A 21,781-nucleotide genomic window follows, 5' to 3' on the forward strand; every position below is an offset into this window, starting at 1 on the left:
CTATTTCCCCTATTCTCTCTGAATCATGCTTTGTTAATTTTTCTACGGCTGACGAGGCAGGCCTTTTCAAGCCCCCAACCTCTCCATGAAAATCCTAGGATGGAACTGTCGTGGTATTTGCAGAGCCGCGATAGTTAGAGCCTTTAAGGCTTAAATAAAGGGGACTAGCCCAGATGTTATTTTTCTCAGTGAAACAAAGGCTTCAGCCTCTAGAATAGTAGAAGTAATGAATGAAATAAAGTTTTCTAATTTGTGTGTTGTTGAGGCTAAAGGTATTGCAGGAGGTATTTGTGTTATGTGGAAAGTTGGGTTTGCAATTCAGCAGGTTGAGTATAATAAGAACCTGATTACTGTTAAAGTATTTGATGCAAATTATGAGTGGTTACTAGTTGCATTCTACGGCCCACCATACCCTTCCAAAAAGAAAAAAGCATGGGAGAATCTCATGGCACTCCTAGGAGCTTACCAAGGCCCTTGGACATGTCTCGGAGATTTTAACTACACCATGGATGACAGCGAAACCATAGGAGGAAGGAGAGGCAATGACTCCTCAACTACCAATTACCTTAAGGAGCTTATTTTTGATTTTGGAGCCATTGATTTGGGGTACTCTGGAAATGCTTTCACATGGGCGAGAGGAAAATGGGGAAGTTCAGCAATTAAAAAAAGATTAGACAGAGGCATTGCTAGTATTTCCTGGAGGCTTGCCTATCCAAAAGCTGTAGTGTCCCATCTGGGAGCCATTATGTCTGTTCATACCCCCATACTGCTTGACACCAATCCAGAAGACAGCTTTGCCCATAGACTATTCCGGTTTGAAGCTACTTGGATTCATGACAATGGTTGCAATTCGATAATAGAAAAAGCTTGGAATGAGGAGACACATGGTCAAGCATTTCGCAGGCTTTACAAAAAACAAACGGCTACGAGAGAGGTTCTCCGAAAGTGGAATAAGGAAGTGTTCGGGCACTGCCAAGTGAGGATAAATTAGATTATGACAAATATAACTGAAATCCAAAAGAAGCCTCCTTCTGATGACAATGGCAGAATAGAAGAAGAGCTCCAAGTTGAGCTTTCTGAATGGCTTGCAAGAACTGAGGTCCTATGGAAACAAAAATTTCGGGAATTATGGCTAAAGGAGGGTGACAGAAATACAAAGTTTTTCCACCTGTCCACCATTATTAGAAGAAGACGGAACCATATTGATGCTATCAAATCTGAGGATGGGCAATGGATTACCAGTCCGAATCAGATTAGACAAATCTTCTTCAACTCCTTTAAAAATCTTTTCTTAGAGGAAGAAGTCACATTCCCACCGCAACTGGAGAATCTCATGCCTCAGTGCATTACTGAGGAGGAATATAAGTCTTAAGAGAATTCCATCCCCAGAAGAAATCAAGGAAGCTCTATTACAAATGCAGGACTTAAAAGCTCCCGGCCCTAACGAATTTCCTGTATTATTCTACAAAGAATTCTAGCCTATTGTTGGAGAAGCTGTCACCTAAGCTGTAGTATCTTTTTTCGTTGATGGAAGCTTACCGAAAGAAGCCAACAGCTCCCTTATTGTGCTTATTCCTAAAACCTCCAACCCTACCACAGTCAACAATTTTTGGCCTATAAGCCTCTGCAACGTGGTCTACAAGATCATTTCCAAGCTGTTAGTTGCGAAGGTTAGACCTCTCTTGCACAAAATCATCTCCCCATGTCAATCTGCATTCATCCCAGGGAGGTGGATTGTAGAGAACCAAGTGGTGGTGCATGAGTTGCTGCATAGCTTCAAGGTAAGGAAGGTAAAATCTGGATTCATGGCCTTAAAACTTGATCTCCAAAAAGCTTATGATAGATTTAATTGGAAATTTATCCAAGCTATTCTCTCAAATCTTGGGTTTAACCATATTTTCATTAAATGGATCCTAACATGTATATCTTCTGTATCCTTTGAGGTTTTGGTCAATGGGGGTAAGTCGAATCAATTCAAATCTACCAGAGGCTTAAGACAAGGCGATCCCCTGTCGCCTTATTTATTCATACTAGGGCAGGAGGTTTTATCAAGAATGCTAGACAGGGAGCTGAGTCTAGGCAATATTAGCGGCGCCAAAGCAAGTGTTAGAGGGTCTAACACATGTCATGTATGCCGACGATATCGTTTTGTTCTCCAAGGCAACAAGAAAAGATACAAAAGATCTATAAAGCATCTTCTCCTAATGAAATCCCTCAAAAAGGATGTAGTGTACCTTGGTACACCCTTGTTCATGTCCAAATCTCCATCCAAAGACTTCAAATTTCTGCAGGAAAAGTTGGAATCGAAACTTGCAGGTTGGAGGTGCACTCTCATTACATTAGTGGCACAAGCTATCCCCAGCTATACTTTATCTGCTTTTCATGTCCCTACCAAAAACTGTGATAAGCTGGATTCGATGACCAGAAGGTTTTGGTGGAAGCCTAAGGAGAAGGAGGGTAAATTCATAGCTTGGAAACAATGGGACAAGCTATTTCGACCCAAAGTCGTAGGTGGTTTGGGTTTCAAAAAAACCAAAGAAGTTAATGCTGGCCTCCTTGCAAAGCTGGCATGGATGGTGGCCTCAGGAAAGCATAGCATTTGTATGGAGGTTCTTCGCACTAAGTACAAAGTTAAAGAAGATTGGCTTAGAGCGGAACCAAAGAAAATAGCTTCCCCAACATGGAGAGCAATTGAGGATGCAAAAAATCTGGTTGTGAAAGGAGCATGTTACCTACTAGGCGATGGCAAATCGATCAGTGTTTAGGAGGATCCATGGATTCCATGGATTGAAGGATTCAAACCGCGGCCGAGGATTGAGGTATACTCACAGCTTCCCTTCAAAGCACATCACCTCTTCGATCCTTCATCGAAAACTTGGGATGAGAACATGATCAAGGAGATTTTTGATTCAGACTCTGCCATTGCAATCCTCACCATCCCCATCCCAATCACCCCAAGGCAAGATAAGCTCATATGGCTCCCAATCCTAAAGGAAACTTCTCAGTTAAGTCTGTCCATAAGGTGGCTTTTCAGTATTCTAACAACAATGTTCAAGCTCAACCCCATTGGAAAAATTTATGGAAAGCTAAACTCCCTGAGCGCCTCAAAATGCTCTTATGGAGGATCGGTGCCAACGTCTTGCCTACAAAGGTGAACCTTTAGCGCAGAATTCAGCAAGTTGACACAACCTGTAGCTTGTGCAATTCGGATGAGAAGACTTATGTGCATTTGTTCTTTCTTTGTCCTTTTGCCAAAGCTTTGTGGACCACTGTTGGTTGGGGCTTTAGATTTGACTCTGCATCTCTAACCTCAAATGAAGACATCATTAAGTTGATCATAAACCCACCACATGCTCCCATCCCCACAGATCAACATTGGACTATAACGCTTAACATGGCTCTGATCATAGATGAGATTTGGAAGACCAGAAACCACCTTATCTTTCAAGGGGGCAAAGTTGATGTGAATAAAGCCATGAACAATGTTCGGATCAGGTTCCTGGAAGCATCAAAGGTTTACTCTCCTAGCAGCCGTCCATTGGTGGAACAATCCGTAGATGTCTGGTCTCCTCCACCTCAAGGTTGGATCAAAATCAACGTTGATGCCGCTCTAAGCAATTCAAAATCTGCTTTGGCCACTGTTGCTAGAAATTATTTGGGAATTGCCATCTCCATTTGGGGTAAGGAGCATCACCTTTGTTCTCCATCTCAAGCAGAGGCTGAAGCAATTCTATGGGCAGTGCAAATTGCCATTCAAGAGAGATGGAACGCAGTCATTTTCGAAGGAGATGCAAAGCTATGTTTTGACCCTCTTTCACAACCTGACCTCACTCCGAGTTGGCCCATCAGCACTTTAATTAGTAATATTCATAGTCTGGTTTCTTGTTTTGAGTCTTGTGAGTTTAGGTGGGTCCAGCGTAAGTGCAATGTTGCAGCTCATGAAGCTGCAAGGTTTGTACTGAACTCTTACCGCCCCTTTTGTTTTTCTTATGGTAATATTCCCCCCCTCTCTTGAGGCTGTTTGTAAGGGAGATTACCCCTCTGTTTCTGTTGTTTAGTTTTAATGAAAATTGCAAATTATCAAAAAAAAAAAAAGGTTGTAGTTCTAATAAGTTAAAATGCTTTTTTTTTTTTTAAATAAAAATAAATTATTCTATGTTATACAAAATGGTAGGTGTAGTAAGGCAAGTGTTGAATAATAGCTAGACGACATACTTTTCTTTTTCTTTTTTCTGTAAATTCATTTAGGTGAGTAATCTATCATTCTTCTTTACTCAATTAATACTACAAATTGCAAAGGCATTTGCAAACTTCTTCTCGTTACTTGGAAATGAAATTTGTGTTTAATTCTGAAAGTGGATTGGAATCTCCTTGAAGATGTTGAGGACTGTGTTTGCACTCTTATCTCGTATTAAAAGAGGAAACATAGAAATAAGAGGTGATCATGGATTTCAAAACATTTCATCAAACTCAACCCAAGTTAATTAACCTCACAATAAAAGTATCACTCAAAAACTAAACCTATAAAATTAAACCCAATTCCAAACCCAAAATCCTTTTTTTTATTTTTATTATTAAAAAATCTCATTATTCCACTTAAAAGCCCGAGTAACTGCATCTTTCATGGTCAAGACAAGAAAAGTGAGTTTTCTAATGTGATTTCTGCAATTCATTCCATTCCTTATGTCCTAAAAGGTTGTGCGCTTTATCATGAGGGTTTTGAATTTCTAATAACCAATATATAGGTAAAGATGACATTTTATCCAATGTATGCTTACATTTCATATATTTGGCATTAATTAATGCTTTAATGTATAAGATATAAATACATAAATATATGTTTATTCATATGCTAATAAGTTTAATACTTATCCTATCAGTATGCCATCCTTAAATTTAAATTTAGTCATTTCAATTTTAATTAGTTTAGAATATTAATGTTAAAACTATATTAAAAATTATATATTTAAAATGAAATTTCATGAAGTTAAATACCAAAGTCTAACTAATTTCTATAAATTGTAATTTTTTAGATAAATAATTTTTCGTTATAGTGTTGTGTTACATTTCCAACACTATGTAATCACATTAATGAGAGATTACAGTTTTGATAAGTCAAAATGTCTTTTAATTTTAAATTAACTTGAGCAATGGAAAAAAGTACATGTAAACATGCAAACTATAAACATTGTATCAAATTTATGTTTACATTTCATGAATTTAGCATGGAATAATTTTTTAACGTAGAAGATATAAACACATTAACATATGTTTATTCATATGTTAATAAGTTTAATATTTATCCAAGAAGGACATCATCCTGAAATTTAAATTTACCCCTTTCAATTTTAATTAGTTTAGAATACTAATGTAAAGATATATCAAATTATTAGATTTTTAAATGAAATTTCATGAAGTTAAATGCCATAGTGGTTAACAAATTTTTGTAAATTGGAAACTTTTGTATGAATAATTATTCATTTGTTATCTTAATATTTAAATAAAAATTATTTTATACACCTATATCTTCTTCATCAAAACATTATCTGTGACCAATTTTTGAAATGAGAACACATGATCCAACACTATGAAATAGCAAAAGTAAGTTAATGATCATAGTTTTGATAAATCAAAATGTTTGATAAAAATAAAAAAATTAGTTTGAGCAAGGGAAAAAATACATGCAAACACATGGAGACTAAAGTTGCGGAAGCTATTGCAAAATGAGGGAATTGGAATATAATTGGTATTAAATGTATATTTAAAGAGATTAAAGAAAAAAAAAAAAAAAAGTTACCCTTGCTAAAAGGTAAAAGGATAATGAATAGTCGAGCTTTCTTAGAGAGGAAACGAAGAAATCAATCTGAAAATATTATTTATTCACTTAAAGTTAATTATATTATGGTTGTTTTGAATCTGATATAGGAGAACAAGAATAACAACTTAAAAAGAAAATATTATGAAATTTATCTGGACATATGAATTTTGATGATTGGATCTCGCAAATTGTCACTTGAAATTATAGATTTAGCTCCTACGTGTGAAGCTTACTGGCAGCTCAACCAATCCTTGAGAAGGGATGTTGGAGAGTGGGGAATGGATCTTCCATTAGCGTGATCCATGATCGGTGGATCCCAAACAATCCTACAAATAAGGTTTTGCATCCACCATTGGAGGAAGAAGGGGAGTGGAGAGTTAATGAGCTTATTGATTGGAATGTGTGGGGGTGGGATCGTGAACTCATTACCGCCAAGTTTCACAAAGAGGATGCCGAAGCAATTCTTATTATTCCACTATGCAGGAGGTATGCACCAGATTTTTGTACTGGCTTCACACTAAGAGTGGTGAGTATACGGTGAGATCGGGCTATTACATTGCTAGGCAGATTGCTGAAGAGAAGGATGAGGTGGGGGAGTGTTCAAGGACGGGGATGAGTGGTCTGATCTGGAATATGCTGTGGAAGCTCAAGATTCCGAATAAAATAAAGATTTTTGGGTGGCGGGCTTGGAATAATGCCCTGCCAACCCGAGAGAACTTATTCAAGAGGAGAGTGGTGCACGATGCAAGATGTGAACTTATTCAGAAACGGTGGTCCATGTGCTTTGGGAGTGTGGAGTTGCTCAGGACATTTTGGCTGGTTGCCGAGGTATATTGCAGAAGATAAGTTTAATACTTATCTTATCAGTATGCCATCCTTAAATTTAAACTTAGTCATTTCAATTTTAATTAGTTTAGAATATTAATGTTAAAACTATATTAAAAATTATATTTTTAAAATGAAACGTCATGAAGTTAAATACCAAAGTCGTAAATAATTTCTATAAATTGTAATTTTTTAGATAAATAATTTTTCGTTAAAGTGTTGTGTTACATTTCCAACACTATGTAATCGCATTAATGAGAGATTGCAGTTTTGATAAGTCAAAATTTCTTTTAATTTTAAATTAACTTGAGCAATGAGAAAAAGTACATGTAAACATGCAAACTATAAACATTGTATCGAATTTATGTTTAAATTTAGCATGGAATAATTTTTAACATAGAAGATATAAACGCATTAACATATGTTTATTCTTATGTTAATAAGTTTAATATTTATCCAAGAAGGACGTCATTCTGAAATTTAAATTTACCCCATTCAATTTTAATTAGTTTAGAATACTAATGTAAAGATATATCAAATTATTAGATTTTTAAATGAAATTTCATGAAGTTAAATGCCATAGTAGTTAACAAATTTTTGTAAATTGGAAACTTTTGGATGAATAATTATTCATTAGTTATCTTAATATTTAAATAAAAATTATTTTATACACCTATATCTTCTTCATCAAAACATTATCTGGGACGAATTTTTGAAATGAAAACACATGATCCAACACTATGAAATAGAAAAAGTAAGATAAAGATCATAGTTTTGATAAATTAAAATGTTTGATAAAAAATATATATATAGTTTGAGCAAGGGAAAAAATACATGTAAACACATGGAGACTAAAGTTGCAGAAACTATTGCAAAATGAGGGAATTGGAATATAATAGGTGTTAAATGTATATTTAAAGAGATTTAAAATAAAAAAAAATGCTACCCTACTAAAAGGTAAAAGGATAATGAATAGTTGAGCTTTCTTAGAGAGGAAATGAAGTAATCAATCTGAAAATATTACTTATTCACTTAAAGTTAATTATATTATGGTTGTTTTGAATCTGATATAGGAGAACAAGAATAACAACTTAAAAAGAAAATATTATGAAATTTATCTGGACATATGAATTTTGATGATTGGATCTCGCAAATTGTCACTTCAAATTATAGATTTAGCTCCTACGTGTGAAGCTTACTGGCAGCTCAACCAATCCTTGAGAAGGGATGTTGGAGAGTGGGGAATGGATCTTCCATTAGCGTGATCCATGATCGGTGGATCCCAAACAATCCTACAAATAAGGTTTTGCATCCACCATTGGAGGAAGAAGGGGAGTGGAGAGTTAATGAGCTTATTGATTGGAATGTGTGGGGGTGGGATCGTGAACTCATTACCGCCAAGTTTCACAAAGAGGATGCCGAAGCAATTCTTCTTATTCCACTATGCAGGAGGTATGCACCAGATTTTTGTACTGGCTTCACACTAAGAGTGGTGAGTATACGGTGAGATCGGGCTATTACATTGCTAGGCAGATTGCTAAAGAGAAGGATGAGGTGGGGGAGTGTTCAAGGACGGGGATGAGTGGTCTGATCTGGAATATGCTGTGGAAGCTCAAGATTCCAAATAAAATAAAGATTTTTGGGTGGCGGGCTTGGAATAATGCCCTGCCAACCCGAGAGAACTTATTCAAGAGGAGAGTGGTGCACGATGTAAGATGTGAACTTATTCAGAAACGGTGGTCCATGTGCTTTGGGAGTGTGGAGTTGCTCAGGACATTTTGGCTGGTTGCCGAGGTATATTGCAGAAGAGTGTGATCAGGTGGATTTTTTCCATCTAATGGAGGACATGAGGGATAGATTAAGCAGGGATGAACTGGAGCTATTTTGGGTGCAATGCTGGCTGATTTGGAATCAGAGGAACACGGTGGTACATGGTGGTAAGATACAGCATCCCTCGGGTCTGACTAAGAGAGCTACGGATTACATTGATTAGTTCAAAGATTCACAGGTTCACTTGGCCATACCGGTGTCTGTTGGGGCCGTTCAACGGTGGAGACCTCCATCGGGTTCAGTTTACAAGGTGAACTTTGATGCCTCTGTTTTTGCAAGCACTGATTCCTCTGGCGGGCCCTTCGGTGTCTACAAGCGAGGAAGCAGAAGTTTTAGCTTGCAGGAAGGCTCTAGAGTTTGCTGTTGATGCAGGTTTCAGAGATGTTGTTGTTGAGGGAGATAATAGTGCAGTGATGAAGGCTATTCTTTCTCAACGAGCTCGCTGGTCCAGACTCGGTCACCTTCATGAGGACATTAGCTGTCTTGCTGCGGGGTTTAGGTGTATAAAGTTTAAATGTGTTAGAAGAAGTGCCAATAATGTTGCACACAGCACACATGTTAGCCCGCTTTGCTAAGTCTGTTGATGTTGAAACTGGGGCTTTGTCCTTGGATTTGAATTTTTTGAATGAATGAATGCAGTTTGAGTCGGTTTCGCGGGGGGGGAGGGGGGGGGGGTGAAAAAAAAAAAAAAAAAAAAAAAAAAAAACGTCGGATCGTAATAACAATTGTGAAAACAAATCGTAAAAGTTATTTTGTTCCTGGCGAACTTGCTTGGAAAATGTTATTTTGCGCTCTTTTTATTTATTTATTTATATTATTTTTTACAACAAAATCCAACACTTGGTCAGACCGACTGGCCTTTCCTTTTCAATCCTTATGACTTATGAGGATCAGCTCAGCTGTCAATGAAGCAATGCGTCTGGGTAATGGTCCAAAGGCCATTTGCTAACAATTTTTTATTATAAAAATAATAATAATATATAGAAAGAGAACCAATTCTTTCCCTCATGGGATACAATGCGCTCTCTCAAGATTCAACGGGCGGATATTAAAAAAAAAAAAAAAAAAAAAGGGTTAAAACTATGGTAGTGCCACACACAATTTTTTATTTATTTATTTATAATACCATCACTTTCATATATATCAACATGTAGGGATAATAGGGATAACAACGGAGTGAATCAGGGATAGACTCAGGATTTCAAGCTAGTGTGACTCTGAGTATAAGCCAAAAAAAAAAAAAAAAAAAAAAAAAACCCTTCCAAATAGGCATCCATATAATATTAACAAATTATAAATACATAAAATCATTATTTCTTAATATATTAAGATGCAATCATTTATAGTAATATTTTTTTTTCTTTAATAATTTTTAGTTTAAAAGTTAGAATAAGGTCCCATCTGATTTAGGATGACCCTTAAGATCAATAATTTATGATTTTGCATTTTACTTAACTTTATTATTTTTGGTAAAATTCGGTATTTTGCCACCTAATCTCATAATTAATGTGATTTAGGATTTCAGACGTTTCTTAATCGTTTTAGGATATTACTTTCTCAATATTTATGTATTTTGTAACCATCAAAGACAAATCAGATTATTATAAATAAAATTGCAGAGTTTTCTCAAACTTTTCTTTGGTGTGTTAAATATTAGTTATGATACACCATATTGAATAAAAGTTGTAGAACTTTTTCATTTTTTCGTTTTCACAATAGTTGCTTAACATTTCATGAGTGACCTACAATAAAAGTGATATTAGCAAAGAGAGTGGGCACATATATATACATATATATATATATATATATATATATATAAACACGTACATGCATAAACAAAAGCTACAATTTTTTGTCTAGTATGTGTACTAGAGAAAGTATCTCCTACGGTCATCACATAGAGCAGACCACTCATAAGCATATAAATCCCATGTTTATTGGGTCACAGGCTTCTGAAACACTCGCTCCATGCATGTAGCGGCGTAAAAAATAAATTTTAGTGAATTTCTAATTAATAGAATAAGCATGTTTCAGTTTTTTTTTTTTTTTTTTTTTGATAACCATGTTAAATATTTGAAAGTGCGACTGGTTCAACTCTTTTTTTCTAAGAGAACAAAAGTCAACATAACATAAACTAGTCTGATTGACAAATGCAAAAGAATTAATTATTTCTAATATATATGCTGATTTCTTTTCCTACAAATTATAGAAGATAGCATCTTGAGTTATACATTGATAGCGATGAACTGCATAATTTAACTTGCTAATGAGTTCTCTAATTCAACGGAAAATATTTAGTTACTGTTGCATACAACCGATGAACTCGATAGTCTTAACTCAGATAGCATTTTGATGTTCCTATAAAAACTGGTACAGCTTGAAGTTTTAAATTCACTAAATATTGCATGTGTAGTTTGTCAAAAAAAAATTAAAATGCATTTGCCCAGTAAGAGTAATAAACTGGTTAAATTTTCTTATTTTTACAAGCATGTTTAAAGATAAAATATTATTCTGTAGACTTTGTCGTTTTGGTTAAGCTTTGCTCCAGTGCATCAATATATAGACACATATTCAAAATTGGACTTAAGCCGTATCATTTGTTAACAAAGACATCGGACAAAATTGGCCTTTGCTCTTTTTAAAAAAACAATCCAGCATTTTGCCATTTTTCCCAAACTAATTAGGGAAATGTCCCTTTTTAGAAACTCGATTTTTTCAAAATCGAATTAAGCCCTATAGTTGCGTTTTCAAGGAGCCTATAATGGCGTTTTAAGAACATATAGTGGCGTTTTGAAACTCGAGCTCCTTGAAGTCAAGTTACAAAACGCCACTATAGGCTCCTTAAAACTCCACTATAAGGCTCTGAAATTTTTTTTATTTTTTATAACTTGATTTTAAAAAAATCGAGTTTCAAAAGAGAGACATTTCCTTAATTAGTTTAGGAAAATAGGCAAAATGCTAGAATTTTTTTTTTTTTTTTTGAAAAGAGCATTTGCCCATTTTCTCCCAAAGACATCCATTCAAACTTAGCAATGTTAGTCTCTCCGACAATTTTACACGGAGCTTAAATAAATTTTCAAGATTATATATTTTTTTTTTTTTGTCACTTGGTCAGAAATCTTTTATCATCTTTCATTTTCTTTACTGGTGTCAGAGTAATTTGTTTGTTCAGATTTAAAATAGGTCAACATAATTTTAGCCAATATAATATTTTTACCTTCCTAGACTAGGCCCGATTGATTGCATTTGTAATTTTAATTTGTCGTAGTAGCCACGTAAGCCAAAGGGCAAACTATATAGACTTTTTTTTTTTTTTTCTTTTTTGGTAGAGTCAATAAACTATAGACTTGAATGGATTTACTTTGTCCCGACGTTTCTTGCAAACCAAGCATGCAAAATGTGCTACACGTCATTTAAAGAAGTAGACTTTTTTTTTTTTTTAATAAATATTTTTAAAGTTGGGATAGGACTTGATTTTATTATGCATGCTTCATGATGATTATTTTTATCATTAAGTTAAGATATTAATTAATTTTTTGTATAAACAAAATTCAAACCAAGTACTTTATTTGATAACAATAGAGTATACTACTTGAGCTAACTAGATGTATGGAACTAACAAAATGTAGACATCTATTCAAACCCTAGTTTTTTTTTTTTTTTTTTTTTTTCCAGGTAAATTGGGATAGGGGGAGATGGAGTTCAAACTTCAAACCCAAACATCAAGCACCATAGAAAATGATGATAGCACTCAACTATCATTTGAACCTCCTTAGCAATGTAATTATAATTAAATAAATTTTGGGACTTGAAGAAGTGACAATATATAGAGACAGGCACAAACTTTAGAAGTTAATAATACTTGGATCCCGTTAACGGGTGCGCTTAGAGAAATTGTTAATAAATCATTTTAGAAAAAGTTCTATACCACTTTTATAAGAAATATTAAAAAAAAAAACCATTAAAAAAGAAATTATTTTTTCTTTTTTCATAAAATATTTCTATAAATTATTTTTTAAACTTACACTCTTAGAGCGTTTGTTAACTTTTCTCATAATACTTTACAGTGTATTTTGATTTTTGACAAAATATTTATGAAAAGTATTATGTCTTTGTCGACACTCTTTAGAAGAAACTTACTCAATTAGGATATATATATATATATATATATATACTACTATTTAAGGGGTTTTCCCTGTTTGGACCAGATTTTTTTTCGTTCCAAAATACCCCTACACCCCTAGGTTTAAGTAGAGACAAAAGTAAAGGATAATCCTGTAAAAATACATAGCTAATTTGTACTAAAACATTGCCTACAAAATAGGAACATTTTTCCACTAACTCACTTTTTCAAAACAACTATTTAAAAAGTTCAAATAAGAGGGTTAGAAATGTAAAATAATTAAATAAATCATTTTAAAAAATCCTAAATTTTAGATAACTTAAAAAAAATAAAAATAAAAACACACACACACACAATTTCTTCCATCTCCTCCATTTCCTCTGCGTATTGTAACATTCCCACCATTGAAAAAAAAAACACTTGCCTCAAATCCGCGTTCAGATCCTATCAAAAAATGCAAAAGAAAAAAAGACCACGTTCATTCGGATAACAACTTCTAAAAAAACTAAAGCAGTTTTTTTTTTTTTTTTTTTTTTTTTGAGAAGCAAATTGAATCAACTGTTATTAATATGTAAGGTTAGCCAGCGTCAGCTAAGAGTATAGGTAAAATGTGGGATGGAACCTCCTCCATCCAAACTACTAAACCGCTAATATGTCTAGAATGTCTAGCAAGGCTATGTGCTACAAAATTCCTATTTCTTCTAATATGAGAAATTCTAAAGCTGAGAAAAGATTCTGCATGCAATTTTATCTCCTCAATGAGGTTACCATAGGAGGCTAGGGACTGCTCCTCCGCTTGAATTGCTCTGTTGATGATCTTCGAATCACCCTCTAAGATTATCGAGCTAAGGCTGAGCTCCCTTGCAAACATGATGGCTCTTCTTGCAGCTGCTGCCTCCACATCTACCACTATCTGAGGAAGAGGAATGTTCTTTGCTAGTGAGGCAAGCACCTCTCCTATACTGTCACGGACCACAACTCCTAAACCTGCACTGTTTGAGTCCCGGAACACTGCCCCGTCATAGTTAATCTTCAGGAATGGACTTCGTGGGGGAGACCAGTTCACTGCTGTGTGGAGATTTGCCGTCTCAGTCGCTGACTTCGCTGGTTACACCCGGCTGTAATCTTGCAACTGCTGTCAAGCACTGGCAGCTATATGACCGAGCGAAGTTGCTGAGTTACTACTAACTCTGATTTGGTTTCTTCGATGCCATAACAACCAAACAACCTTGGCGAACAATTCCAAGTCAAGCCCGGCCTCATGAACATGCAGTATGAGTTTTTGGAAATCATCCCAATGGCCTGTGTTCCTGAAGTTCCAACACATATCCGTTTCCCAGACTTCGTTCAAACAGGGGCACAACCACAAGGCATGAATCACGTCCTCTGAATGTGCCTTGCAGTGATCACAGATCTCTTTCTGAAGCACCTGCCGTTTGACCAAACTGGTTTTAACAGGGATGGCATTTCTTGCAGCCCTCCACAAAAAGTTTCGGACTTTTGGTGGTACCGAGAGGCTCCAAATGATCTTCCATAGTTTCTATGGTGGGGCAGGATTTGTATTAAGAGGGTCTAAATTCTCCTTCTCCTTTGAAAGTAAATTATATCCTGATTTAACCGTGTAGGTTCCAGATTGTGTATTAGGCCATACCATTTTATCTCTAGCTGAAACATCACCAAGTGAGATGCCCCGAATCAGTTGGACCTTTTCTGGCTTGAATAAAGCATGCAACAAGTCCACATCCCAGTTTTGTGTTTGGGCATTGATCAAGGAATTAACCTTTACTTCTGGAAAGTCAATCCCCATCGGATTACTCACCCTTGGTGTAGAGGTAGACAGCAGCCAAGCATCACTCCAAATGCTGATGTCCTTGCCATTTCCCACTCTCCATCTCCCTCCTTTTTTCAAAACTTCCCTTCCTTTCAATATGCTCCGCCAATCATATGACCCTTTGGCTGAATCCGAGGCTTCCAAGATAGAGCAATTTGGGAAGAACTTAGCTTTGAAAACCCGATAGAAAAGTGAGTTTTCATTGTGAAGGAGCCGCCAAGCCTGTTTTGCTAGGAGAGCATCATTGAACAAAGCCAAGTCTTTGAAGCCCATACCCCCCCCTCCTTTTTCGATTTACACATAGTGCTCCACTTTACCCAATGGATCTTGCGTCTATCTCCTCTTTGGCCCCACCAAAATTTTCTAATAAGACCTTCAATTTCATTACATAATCCCACCGGAAGTTTGAAGCAAGACATAGTGTAGGTGGGAATGGCTTGAACAACGGCTTTTATGAGCACTTCCCTCCCAGCTTGAGATAGCAATTTTTCCCCCCATCCTTGAATTTTTTTCCAAACTCTCTCCTTGATATATTCAAAACTTGCTTTCTTCCTTCTCCCTGTCAAAGAGGGCAAGCCCAAATACTTTTCATAGCTTCTAATTTCTGGAACTCCTAAGGCATTTTTGATGTATTGCTTTCTCTCTGGCTTAGTTGATTTGCTAAAGAAAATGGTGGTTTTGCTTTTGTTGATGTGCTACCCCGAGTATTTGCTATAGGTATCCAAGAGTTCCAAAACTTTGTCACATTCCTGAGGAGTAGATCTGCAAAATAACAAACTATCATTTGCAAAGAAAAGATGGGTTAGTTTGGGACCATTTTTGCAAAGTGAGTATCCATGAATTTCTTCTTGGCCGGCTGCTTGTGAAAAGAGACCATGCAAACCCTCAGTGCACAACGAGAATAGGAAAGGAGAGAGAGGATCTCCTTGCCTAATTCCTCGGGTTGGCTCGATCATTCCTTTGGGCTCACCATTCACCAATACAGAATAGGATACAGTTTTTACACCCACCATCATCAACTGGATCCACCTTTCTGTAAACCCCATTCGCCTCATAACTGCTTCCAAGAAAGACCATTCCACTCTGTCATACACCTTACTCATGTCTAACTTAACTACCATATATCCATCCTTTTTGGATTTGTGATTCTGCATGCTATAAAGACTCTCAAAAGCAACCAAAACATTATCAGAAATAAGGCGACTCTTTGTAAAGGCACTTTGATGTTCTGTTATGAGATTGGGCAAAATTTTCTTTAACCTATTAGCTAATACTTTAAAAAAAATCTTATACAGCACATTACAAAGGCTTATAGGTCTAAATTCAGAAACTAATTCCTAGTTTTTTACTTTGGGGATTAGGGAGATGAAAGTATGATTCAAATGACAAGGGAACATGGCTATATTAAGGAATTGTAGGATAGTGGTTGTTACCTCATCACCAACCAAAGGCCAAAAGTGTTGGAAAAAGAGTGGGGGCATTCCATCCGGACCTGGTGCCTTAAGAGGGGCCATCTATTTCACTGCTTCATGTACTTCCCAAGCCTTGAAATCAGCTGATAGCTTCTCATTCATTTGTGCACTAACTCGAGTTTCAATGGTCAGCAAAACTTCTTCAGGAAACGTGGGATTAGCGGAAGTGAAGAGATCTTTGTAATATTGGATGATGATATCTGCTACTTCCTCACTATTAGCGCTCCATTACCCATTAGGATTCCTAAGCTTATGAATAAAATTTTTCCGGTACCTGTTGGTTGCTTTACTATGAAAAAACCGTGTGTTACGGTCTGCTTGTACTGCCCATTGAATTTTGGAACGTTGCAGTCACATTCGGTTCTTTCTATCCAAGAGAATTTCAATTTCACTCTTCAATTCCCTCACCCTACTGTTCAATCCTGACTCCATTGCAATTTTTTCCACTTCAGCTAATTGTCTTCTCTTTTTTTCCAACTCATTCCTCACACTACCAAACTTCTCACGGCTCCACTTTGTGAGTTCGACACCACATTTCTCAATTTTCCCAAGGATCTGATTGTTGGAGTGATCGGAATCATTGGTTAGCCATACAGCTTCAACTGTATCAGAGCAACCCTTGTCGGACAGCCACATCTCCTCAAATCTGAAAATTTTCTTCTTACGAACCACCTCCAATTCTGTGAGGATGATCAGAAGTGGGCGGTGATCAGATGAATCCAAATGAAGATGATGAACTTGTGCCCCTGCAAATTTTGTGAGCCACTCATAATTGGCTAATCCCCGATCAAGTCTTTCCCACACTAAGTGTCCCGCTGCATAATCTTGCTCCATGTAAATTGAGGTCCTACAAAATCGAGATCAAGAAACCCACATTCGTCACCAACATCTCGAAAAAGCTGCATTTGGGGTTGTGATCTCATGCTTCCTCCATGTTTTTCATTGCTCCTTAAAAGCTACGTTAAAATCTCCTGCACAAAGCCAAGGGAGGTTAGAACGGGAGTTTAAAAGTCTTAACTTCACCCAAGCTTCATGCCTCAAATGTGTTACTGGTTTCCCATAAAAACCTGTAAATCTCCATGCACCATCCTTTCCTTTGTTAATAATTGAATCAATATGGTTTTTTGAGAAAGTCTCCACTGTAACATCAATAGTATTTTTCCAAAACAACGCCAAACCTCCTCCCCTATTTTCTCGAGTCACAACAAACACCTGATCAAACTCCAATTTCCGTTTAATATCTTTCAGCCTTGCTTCATCTGACCATGTCTCGGCTAAAAACATGATAGAGAGATCTTTTGCCCAGACTAAAACACCAAGCTCCTTCTCTGTACGTAGGTTCCCAAGCCCACGACAGTTCCACACTAGGCAACTCATTGTTCCTGGCGGGGCTAAGCACCAGCCTCCACCATTTGAATAGAGATTTTTTCATCATTCTTCAAAACCTGTTTCTTACTACAAGGTAAATCGGAATGATTATCAATAGTTAAGAAGTTTCGTTTGCCTAGACCTGAGAATGCATCCTGAATTGGTTGCTGCGTGATCTGACCCCTATCTCGCTGTGTCCACGTGCCTGTTTTTTTTGTTGCCCTAGCCACTTCAAACTCCTCACGTGACATAGGGTTTGAGATAGAAGTATTAGCATTAGGTTTAGTATGGGCCGCCTCTCCTCCTTGAATGCTATTGGTGGACTTTCTCAGACCATAAATTGAATTAACTCCAAATTTTGTCGTTGGGGTTACTGACTTCATGGCGCCAGATTTTTCGGGATCATTAATCCCTATCATTTTTGAATTCAAATGGACCGAGAATTGTGGGAAATTAATGGGGTCTTGAGAGTTAATATCCCTTTCACCGTTTTCTAAAAATTGAGGGACATTAATGTTCTCGGATTTTTCCTTTAATTGAGCATTCAATTCGTTGTCCGTAGGATCCGGAATTTGCACCACCGTGGGCTCCTCCTTGACTCGTGGAGTAGCATTGGGTTCGCCCCCTTCCTTTGGCCTGGCTTCTGTTGGCTGCACGTTTTGGGCTGTTCGTTTTTGACTGAAAAATCCGGGGACAGCCACCACATTCCGTTTGGAAGGGAAAAAAGGTGGAGCACGTAGTGATGGCCCGAATTGCTTTTGTGTTTCTTCTAAGCTACCTTCGCTATCCAGCCAAATTCCACAATCACGGTCTGTGTGATTCATTCTACCACACCAATAGCAAATGTTGGGAAGGCGCTCGTATTTAAAAGTTACCCAGGATTTCTTACCATTCTCCATAGACACCACTCTACCACGACAAAGAGGTAGTGATATGTCCATCTCCACACGGATCCTCATGAAATTACTTCCCTCCGTTTCAGTTGGATCATTAGAATGAATCACTTGTCCAACAACTTCACAGATTTTCTCCGCCGCCTTAGTATTCATAAACTTATAGGGAAGTCCATGGACTTGTACCCAAAAGCAAGTCTTCTCAAATTTCAATTCTTCCAAGGCCCTGCTCTTATCGTATTTTTGCATTATTACCAAGTGCTTATCAAAACACCATGGTTCAGCATTGAGGACTTTCTCTACTTCAGTTTCGCTTTCAAAAATGAACAATACCACATGATCTCCCAAATTTTTAATCTTGAAACCATTTCTTGAACGCCACAGTGGAGTGAATGTTTTTGCAATGGCCTTAGTGTTAAGAGCCCTTTTTGTGAGAAACTTAGCTGCAATGATATGTTCGTTCGAGATGAATTCTTCTTCTAATTGACACCCCGTTCCTTCTCTCTCCAATAATGATAGTTTCATCCAACTCTGTGATAATTCCTCCATTATCTCAAATTATTCTAGAATTATTCTAGGCAGTAGAAAAATTAAAGAAGAAAAAAGTGTTTCCATATTCCCTTGAAGAAAACCCAACTAGCCACTGTTTGACATCAAATATGATGACTACCCGGTAACCACATATAGTGGATGACACTTTAACAATAACATTTTCTCTCTCAATGTTTGTGCCTTCATGTGTAGGTGAATCTCATTTATGGACAAGATCATGGTGGCCCTTCATATCAAAGGTCAGAATACTTATTTATTTATTTATTTATTTATTTTTCAAATTTTTTTTTGTTAAATTATATTTCGCTTTTTGATCTTACGTTTTCTAACACACCAAATTCTTATCCGCTGAAACTTTTTTTTTTTTTTTTTTTTGGACAGACCTATCCTTTGAACCTTAAGGGCTACGATTCTAATGAAAACTTTTCACTTTATCATACTAGTCTGTGAGCCACGCTTTTAGAGGCTATTCTATTTTTGTTTTGTAGAAGTTAATAGCTTTCCTTCATAATATTTTTGTTTTGCAGAAGTTAATAGCTTTCATTCATAATTATTGAGAGTTACTATATTTTTCAATTACAAAAATATTTAGGGATTTGATGATATTTATACTAAAAAATTATTTCACTCATAGATGCAAAAATTTCATCACACCCTAGGTTTTTTTGTGATTGAAAAATGTAGCAACTTTGAATAATAATAAATGAAATTGTTGTTATGATTCAAACCTCACATGAAGCACTTGTTATCTAAGAAATTGTTATAAAAAAAATTTCTTTTGTAAAAAAACTATATTTATCATTTGTAAAGTTTTCATTCGTTGTTATTGGAAGTTACTATATTTTTCAAATACAAAAATATTTAGGGGTTTGAAGATATTTATACCAAAAAATTATTTCACTCATAGATGCATAAATTTCATCACACCCCAAAAATTAGTAATTGAATAATGCTACAGACACAAATTTTTTTACAGCATTTTTACAAACAGCTAATGTGACTTAATTTAACATTCTCCAAATAATTATTGGTAAGCAAAAGTGTGATGTTAGTGGCAGGCCAATATTAAAATTAGTAAGAATTAGTCACATCAATAATTTGTAGAAATGTTGTAAAATAGTTCGTGACTGTAATATTACTCATTAGTAATTTATTGATTTTAAGAGTCTATTTGTGATCTACTTATTTTGCTAAAATTAAAAAAATTTGTTGAAAGTATTGTAGATAAATGTAAAAGTTAGCTGAAATAGTATAGTGAGACTTATGAATAGTATAAAAAAGTGCAGTAGAACCCATAAATAGTAGCAAAAATAAGCTAAATACTAAAATAAGCTGACTTTTTAATTTTTGCCAAACACACACTAAATCTCAAAAAAAGACAATTAAGAGCATTCACAGCCGCCTCACAGCATTCTTAGGCCCATATTAGAACACGTAAATCTTCTTCATTGTGATTGGAAGATTGATCAAATGGTCTTCGCAAAGAATCTCTGGCTTTTAGCTTGTTAGAGATTTGTTGTTCTTCAAGTTCTTAAAAAATTCTTGGATTTTTGGTTGAAATTCTTCAGTGCTTTAGAGGCTTGATCCGTTGAACTTCAATGATTTAGAACTTTTGAAGTTTATGGAGGCTCTTGAGCTTGATTCCAATAGAACTTCAAGTCTTGGAAGAATGATTCAAGTGAATTTCTTTGAATGTTCTTCATTCATTCTTAAGGAAAAATTTCTCCAGGACTTTGACTTCTGGAAAACTTGACATTGAAAATGAGAGAAGATGTTCTCTATTTATAGTGGTTTTAGAGTATACGCTTTACTTTGAATTGATATGCTTGAAGATATGTAGTAGATTCTGATTGGCCCAAATTTTGCTTAGAGATAATTATCTATATTTATCTATTTTTATAAAGATCATATTTTGATAAAGATAATAATTAACATAGATAAATAATTATCTCTATTTTTTATATATTTATTTTAATAAAGATAATTATCTATCAATTTTGAATAGAAAATTTATCTTTATTTCATTTATTTATTTTAATAAAGATAATTATATATAAATTTTGAATAAAAAATTTATTTTTATCTTGTGAACCAAATGACATATGGCAAATTTTAATATGCCAATGTGATGTCAATTTAAATGACATATGTCATCATTTGATTTAATTAATTTAATGAGACATAAATTTGGAAATTTTCACTAAATTTTGACATAGCATATTGTAATTGGCTCGACAAATTTTTGCCTCCTATAGGCACAAGCATATTGTGTCCTAAGTTTGACAATTTTTAGTATTAGAATTCTAATTAATATTGATTAATATTTTTTAGATTAATTTAATTTAAAAAATTTTCCGTGAGTTGAAATTCTAGCTCAGTCATTGTGTAATGGTAACTTTACTTCAGCCAACTGTTGCAGCAGTTGGAATTGTTTGCTAATACGGTTTAACAGCTAGCATAGAGAAGCATAAAACATGAAAAAGGCAAGTTTAAAAATTAATAGTAATAAACTAACAAAATAAGAAGGAAATTTAATTGCCATAGATTTTTATATTTTATTTTTAAAGTGAAGTTGATGGAGTAGAAAATACCACTGGAGAGTCAGAATATTCCTGAGGATCTGTACTGCGTGGTAATGAGAAAAATGAGAGATTGGTGTTTGCAATATGGCGGAGAATGAATAATGATTTATGTTCTTTAAAACTTACTAAAAATAATCATGCCATTAGGATGAGATTGCTGCAATGTCATTATCTTGTTGAATCAATTTATTTCATGCAAAATTCATCTCAACTCAGAACATTGCCGCACACAATAAAATCACAATGGAAACAGCAGGGTGGAAAGAAAAAAAATTTAAAGCCCATTGAATTGTTATTAAATTGTGTTCAAAACTAACTCTTCATGGTTCATGCTATTCTTCTCTCTGTTTTATGTGCAGTAAGCAATTTCAAAACCATGCAATTGGCATTTTGGCATGAATAAAGCAACAATAAATTTTCAAGATTATATATTTTTTTTGTCACTTGGATCGGAAATCCTATATAATATTTCTTTTTTCTTTTCTGG

The 21,781-nt window shown here is 35.4% G+C and overlaps 1 protein-coding gene across 1 annotated transcript; it reads left to right on the plus strand.

Annotated features, from left to right (window-relative positions):
• The first annotated feature begins 2,054 nt into the window (after positions 1 to 2,054).
• On the plus strand, positions 2,055 to 2,765 carry LOC115991294 (uncharacterized mitochondrial protein AtMg00310-like). The gene has a single exon (XM_031115003.1). The coding sequence runs from the start codon at positions 2,055 to 2,057 to the stop codon at positions 2,763 to 2,765; it is 711 nt and encodes a 236-aa protein (XP_030970863.1).
• The last annotated feature ends 19,016 nt before the right edge of the window (positions 2,766 to 21,781 follow it).

This window comes from Quercus lobata, chromosome 5 (genome assembly GCF_001633185.2).
Source record: "Quercus lobata isolate SW786 chromosome 5, ValleyOak3.0 Primary Assembly, whole genome shotgun sequence".
NCBI classification, from domain to species: domain Eukaryota; kingdom Viridiplantae; phylum Streptophyta; class Magnoliopsida; order Fagales; family Fagaceae; genus Quercus; species Quercus lobata.

What these genes read in the sequence shown, in the direction of transcription:
- LOC115991294 (XM_031115003.1), top strand. Translation starts at nt 2,055, where the DNA reads ATGCTAGACAGGGAGCTGAGTCTAGGCAATATTAGCGGCGCCAAAGCA.